The sequence below is a fragment of the Topomyia yanbarensis genome, chromosome 2, assembly GCF_030247195.1.
Source record: "Topomyia yanbarensis strain Yona2022 chromosome 2, ASM3024719v1, whole genome shotgun sequence".
Lineage (NCBI taxonomy): Eukaryota > Metazoa > Arthropoda > Insecta > Diptera > Culicidae > Topomyia > Topomyia yanbarensis.
The window spans coordinates 311,498,212-311,504,211 of NC_080671.1; the positions used below are offsets into that span (position 1 = coordinate 311,498,212).

Sequence of the window (6,000 nt, forward strand, 5' to 3'; positions counted from 1 at the left end):
GTGGATTAGCCATGCCTGTCTTACTGCAAGCAATGAAAGCATTGTTAAGTAACTTTCCAATATAGAAGCTTTCTTTGTGAAAGAACAGTTCTTGAGCCAATGCTATGGAAGCTTTACTACCCTGCATAGGTCGAGATAGAGATAGTTGCTGTACGTTTATGCTGGTTATTGACTTGTGCTATTCTAACCATTGTTGATTAGATAACTGTACACTTAATTCTCAACATATAGTTACGATTTTCTGGGAAATCGAGGGAATCTGAATTACCCCCACGATCTTAATAGCCGCGGGTCCGCCATGCATTTGACAAAAGTCTATAATATCGAAAATGCATGTCAGCATTTAAATTGAACCATGCATGAGGTAGGATTTATGCAATATGCAATAGTATATCACAAAGTACAAATAAATATGCCAACTAATTTACATAAAAATCAGTATAATAATTAATGCCAAGAAATGTTTTAGTTATGATAAAAGTATCAACACACCCAATTCAACTGGAAGATTAAATTGGCTTTTTCTATTGTAGCATCATTTTCTCCCAACATTGCAATTATGATGATAAGATTGTCTGATTTGAATTGACAAGTCGCCAGATGATGTGATTACAAAATTCAATCGAGACCCAATGATATAAAATATCCACCTTCTATGGGAACTTGTGTAATGTGATTTTTTCATTCATTGAATATTGATTATTTACGGCTTGAAATGTGGTTCTCAGATAGTAGGGATGTTTTGTATTTAATATTACTGACTATTTCAACAAGTCAACTGGCTTCTGGTTTAGATAAAACTTACAACAGAGACCAAGGACTATCGAACTTGAATTCCGAAAGGTTGTCGGTAACTTCAGCCAGTGGATCGCTTGTCGATCGAAGGAAGTTTTGTTCAGGTGAACTAATTTTTGAGGATAATTTCGATACATTGGATTTGGATAAATGGCAACATGAACATACGCTTGGTGGTGGAGGCGTAAGTTAGATGTACTCCTGCATTGTGAATTCAATGACCAAATACATTAGATGTTCTAGAATGGTGAGTTCCAGTTCTATCTCAATAATCGGGAAAATTCATTCGTCGAAGACGGAGTATTCTACATAAAGCCAACATTGCTTGGAATTGAGCCTGGAGGCGAAGAGTTCCTTTCAAATGGACGACTAGACATTCACGGCGGAGATCCTGGAAACTTGTAGGCTGTTTTTTTTTTATAAATTAAGAGTTATATGGTTGTTATACTTATTGCAGCTGTACGAATCCAGCATGGGATGGATGTGTGCGAACAGGAACTCCGGAAGCTATCTTGAATCCAGTCAAAAGCGCACGTGTTCGAACTGTCAATTCGTTCAGTTTCAAATACGGTCGACTGGAGATCAGAGCCAAACTACCAACCGGCGATTGGATGTGGCCTGCACTTTGGCTCATGCCTCGCATCAATCAGTATGGCACATGGCCAGCTTCCGGTGAGATTGACCTTATGGAGGCACGCTGCAACGTTGATTATTACGACGCCAATGGAACCCATCTGGGAGTGGAGCAGGTTTTATCGACATTACACTTCGGTCCGAATGCATGGACGAATGCTTACAACACGACCACCGCCCCAAGAAATTCTCCACCGGGTCTAGGCTTCAACAAAAATTTTCACCGTTACCAGCTCGAATGGACTCCAGACTATATGACCTTCAGTATAGATGACGAGCCTCTTTTGCGAGCCGATGGAAATTTCTGGGAAAGAGGCAACTTCGAGGAACGAGCTCCTGGAACCAGAAACCCATGGATATCTGGCACTAAAATGGCACCATTCGATCAAGAATTTTTCATTATTATGAATCTAGCAATCGGAGGAACAAACGGATATTTTCCAGATGAGAAGGTAACAACTCCCACATCTAAACCTTGGTCCAATGATTCCCCGGTTCGAGTCGCGATGACCAATTTCTGGAACAAAAAAGATGATTGGATTTCCTCGTGGAGCTTGGAACAAAATGACGGTAAAAATAGTGCTTTCCAAATCGATTACGTTAGAGTATGGGCATTGTAAATAATAGAGTAAAACATTTAATTTAAAAACGATTTATTTCGCTTTCTTTCTATTGTGCTTCTTTCGATTAGGATTTCCTTGGATACGATTAACCGTTAGAGGAACGTATGTAGTACCAGCTTTTACAAACGCTGGCTTGTTAGAATCCTTTTCTTTTCTACCTACGATGGATTTTGATGGTCCTAAATTTACATCGAATTCCATTTCATCCTGCCTGGATCGTTTGAGGGAAATGTATTCACTCCATTCCTCCTTGTCGGTGTCCACAGTTGACTTGGGGGCAAATATTGATACTTCCGGAACAAAGGTGCGCCGCTTACAATCGTGTCTTGGAAGATGCAATCGTGCAATATCGTCTGGTTTCAACTCTTGTACTACATTTCGCTGTTTAGTGGTCAACTTACTTCTTTCAGTAGTATTGTGGCACAAATCGTCCTCATATTCATTTGCCTTGGCAATTTTTGTCATCAAGGTCAACAGTTCGGCTACATCATGCTGTTCGCTGCCGCTCTTGGGAATGGCCAGAATCCTCTCCAACGAACCACTCCACCGGATCTTTTCGACGGTTACAATTTGTATGGTTGGTGAGTTACGCCGCGCCATTCGTATGAGTTGTTTTCCCAAAATTTGTGGATGAAAATCAGAACTCAGAAAAAGTGCACACGATTTTCCTTCGTTAATCAGTCGCACACTATCTTTCATGCCACGTGTCATCAAATTACTGAAAAATGGGAAAGATATGCAATTATACTCGATTAGCATGTTACACACCGGTCGACTTACTGTGGTATTTTCGTGAAAAGTTTGTTGAATTGTTCTGCGTCATTCCCTGGAACCAGCGGCCTGCGAAAGTAGAATATAAGATGAAGCACCTTTATAACAATTTGCTTTAGCTGATCACTGAATATAACGGATAACTTTTCCGGGGGTATAAAAGAGGGACTAATAACCTTTTGACAATAAACATTTCTTACTCTTATACTATCTAGCGCTTGGTTCATTCTAAAATTTGAAAAATCTACTATGTAGCGGAATTATGTAAGGTTTGCACGGATATAACTTCGCAACTATTTGGTGGATTTTGCCAGTTTATGCACCAATCGATAAAAAAAACATCTAACTGGAGTATTGTTGAGAATGTATTTTCTGTATTACATGTACAACGTATACAATTTTAAAAAATTCTCTACAGTGCAGTACCCACTGCAGTAGGATTGTCACCTCCGACCAGGCTTTCACTTAGAGATTTTTACTGACCCGGAATGGGATTTTATAGTAAAAAGAGAAAGCCAGACCTACCCAAGCAGTTGAAATGAGACAAATATAAACTCTTTCGTTTCTTTTGTAACTCTTCAACGTATCGATTATCAAAATTCATCATCCATTTTCCGTTGAGTTCATTGTTCTAGAAAAACATCTATGACTAAATTACTTATGGAATTTGCATTTCGCCTTCGTCTCATTAGAATCCGACACTAACTTAGTTGGTGTCCTTCACGTGCAGAAGGCTACTCGGCCGAACTCGAGAATAAATCTTCGTTGACGCAAACCAAATTTTTGTAGTATCGTATCGATGCGTTGTCCTTGTGAAATGTTAATTTTTCAGATCGGAAAGGTTTAGTATAGCTTTAGATGTTTTTCCTAGTGACCAGATGTATCATATTTCATGGACTTGTTACATGTCAAGTCGTCCCGGGAAGGGAGTCGCATTTTCTGACATTCCGATATTTTTTTTTCTAAAATATAGTCTAGATCCGATTTTATCTGCATTCGATTTTGTCTACCCACGATACTTTGTCAGCTTTTTGACGCGACTTTGTCAGCCTCGCATGGAAATGCGGCTGATGCGCTCTATTAAGTCAAATTTGAATAAATGCTTTCTTGAGCATATTTTTTTATCTTAAAGAAGCAAAACATGCAAATTGGACATATTTTCTTTTAATTTTGTCTACTTTAAATACACCAATTGGCTGATGGGTCTTCACTGTAGTACCCATATTGTAAATTAATTCCTACTGTACAAACCCAAGACGTCGTTCATGTTTAACCCTTTGCAACGCATTTTTTTCATTGATGATGCTATTACTTTTAGCTTTATATAGGTTTTCGGGGTCACTGATTCTGATTCTGACGTCGAAAATACAAAATGGTGAATCCAATATGGCGACTGTGCTTGGCTAAATTTCATTTTCTTTTAATTGGCCGAAAACGTCTTAAAAGGGGGTTCTCGGGGTCGCTTATTCTGATTCTGACGTCAAAAATGTAAAATTCAAAATGGAAGGTCCAATATGGCAACTGCGCCTGGCTCAATTTCATGTTTTTTTTTTAAATTGGCCTAAAACGTTTTACAAGGGAGTTTTCGGGGTCGCTGATTCTGAATCTGACGTCGAAAATGTAAAATTAAAAATGGCGGATTCAATACGGCGACTGTGAGACCCAAAAAAAACGTGAATCGAGTCTTATACCGACTATTACCAAAATTTGCCAGTTTCGTAAAAAAAATGGTTGCCATTTTGTAGGCGCCATTTTGAATTTTCAAATTCTGACATCAGAATCCACATACTCTATTTTTATGCTAGTTGAGAAGTTATCCCTGTCTCTCATATTCATGTTTTCATATACGCACTTAAATCAAACTAGCACGAAACTAAGACAGTATGTACTATTGTTGTTAAATTAATCTTCCCATGTATAACTTCTATTTAAGATATTATTTCTTGACCTGATTTATAGTACTAAACTGACTAGCGTACGATTAATAATAATAAACAATAAACAAATAACACAAACAAATTTGACTCGATTATCCGGGGTATTTTTTTTAAATTCCCGGATAATCGAGTACGACCTGTACATAGACTAGTACAAATCACGCATAATCGCTTTTGAATCACACTTATCGGCTAGAAAATAACTCGTCCTTATTATATTAATCTCTGCATTTTTTCCGATTTTTACGCTTGCAGTTTATATCCGATTTTTACATTCTAATATATTCAAAGCAGGTTTTATGAAGCATGTTCTGACGTCTACCGACCCCTTTCGGTTGTTCACATTTTTCTTAACTCACCATTTTGTTTTAAAAGGCTGTACCAAAACGTTACGAATAGTTTTCACAGGTTTGCTGCTTTGCACAGTTTTCACTTTGCCACTCATATCCAATTAGGTATCAGGCTTCAATCGCGAAAAGAATTTTTTCGTTACTTCCGAATTACCGAAACAAATTTGCAACCATACTAAATGTTTGTAAATAATTTTATACCAGTCGTAAGAAGATTTGCACGCTCAATAAACTCTACTCAGTGCTTAATAAATTAGGAGTTACTCAAAAATGGGTAATGAAAATCACAAGTTGTTGCTAGAAAAACTCTAGTAAGAGAACTGCGGAGAGAAAAACAGTATTTTGGCAACGTATGCCCCAGCATTGTATGGCAACACGTCCAATATTATGGCAATTAGGTTTTACACCAACCGACATAACCCCACAAAATGAGCTGAATGAATTTTTTTTTTGACAATTCTCGGTGGTTTGTTTACATGGGAGTTACGCGAGTTCGAATGTAACAGATAAGCACCCGTTGCACTCGCACTCACGCAACTGACAACGTAAACAAACCACCGAGAATTGTCAAACATGAACTTCATTCATCATGAGTTCATTCGTGTCGTCATCTTGTAGAACTCAATGTTCGATTGGATTCGTTTTTTGAATCGATCCAAAATGGAATGAATTTTTTGAATCGATCCAAAATGGTGTCTCCGAATTTCTCTTTCTAGAGTTTTTTCTAGTTGTTGCCATATCTATCCGTATAAATAAATACTATTTCAGAAATCTTTGAAACCATTTTCAGACTATTCATATAATATTCATTATGTTGGAAATTCGGCTGGTATATTCCAATCATTATGCTTCAACTATTAAAGTACTCATTTCAGTTACCATTTCCCATAT

At 37.7% G+C, this 6,000-nt stretch overlaps 2 protein-coding genes across 2 annotated transcripts; one reads left to right on the forward strand and one right to left on the reverse strand.

Annotated features, from left to right (window-relative positions):
- Nucleotides 1–695: 695 nt before the first annotated feature.
- LOC131683567 (beta-1,3-glucan-binding protein-like) lies at nt 696–2,071 on the forward strand. The gene is made up of 3 exons (XM_058965644.1): nt 696–979; nt 1,039–1,196; nt 1,253–2,071. Exons 1-3 carry the CDS (start codon nt 716–718, stop codon nt 2,046–2,048), a joined length of 1,218 nt encoding a protein of 405 aa, XP_058821627.1. The 5' UTR covers nt 696–715; the 3' UTR covers nt 2,049–2,071.
- On the reverse strand, nt 2,065–5,297 carry LOC131683570 (uncharacterized). The gene is made up of 3 exons (XM_058965648.1): nt 5,119–5,297; nt 2,832–2,891; nt 2,065–2,769 (listed from the first exon to the last, which is right to left on the reverse strand). Exons 1-3 carry the CDS (start codon nt 5,202–5,204, stop codon nt 2,082–2,084), a joined length of 834 nt encoding a protein of 277 aa, XP_058821631.1. The 5' UTR covers nt 5,205–5,297; the 3' UTR covers nt 2,065–2,081.
- Nucleotides 5,298–6,000: the final 703 nt, after the last annotated feature.

Excerpts from the sequence above, each read along its gene's own strand:
- LOC131683567 (XM_058965644.1), top strand. The coding sequence starts at position 716 with ATGTGGTTCTCAGATAGTAGGGATGTTTTGTATTTAATATTACTGACT. Across the intron at positions 980-1,038 it reads ATACGCTTGGTGGTGGAGGC|AATGGTGAGTTCCAGTTCTA; the intron begins GTAAGTTAGATG and ends TAGATGTTCTAG. Across the intron at positions 1,197-1,252 it reads GGCGGAGATCCTGGAAACTT|CTGTACGAATCCAGCATGGG; the intron begins GTAGGCTGTTTT and ends TACTTATTGCAG.
- LOC131683570 (XM_058965648.1), bottom strand. The coding sequence starts at position 5,204 with ATGAGTGGCAAAGTGAAAACTGTGCAAAGCAGCAAACCTGTGAAAACT. Across the intron at positions 2,892-5,118 it reads CAGCCTTTTAAAACAAAATG|GCCGCTGGTTCCAGGGAATG; the intron begins GTGAGTTAAGAA and ends CTACTTTCGCAG. Across the intron at positions 2,770-2,831 it reads CTTTTCACGAAAATACCACA|TAATTTGATGACACGTGGCA; the intron begins GTAAGTCGACCG and ends CCCATTTTTCAG.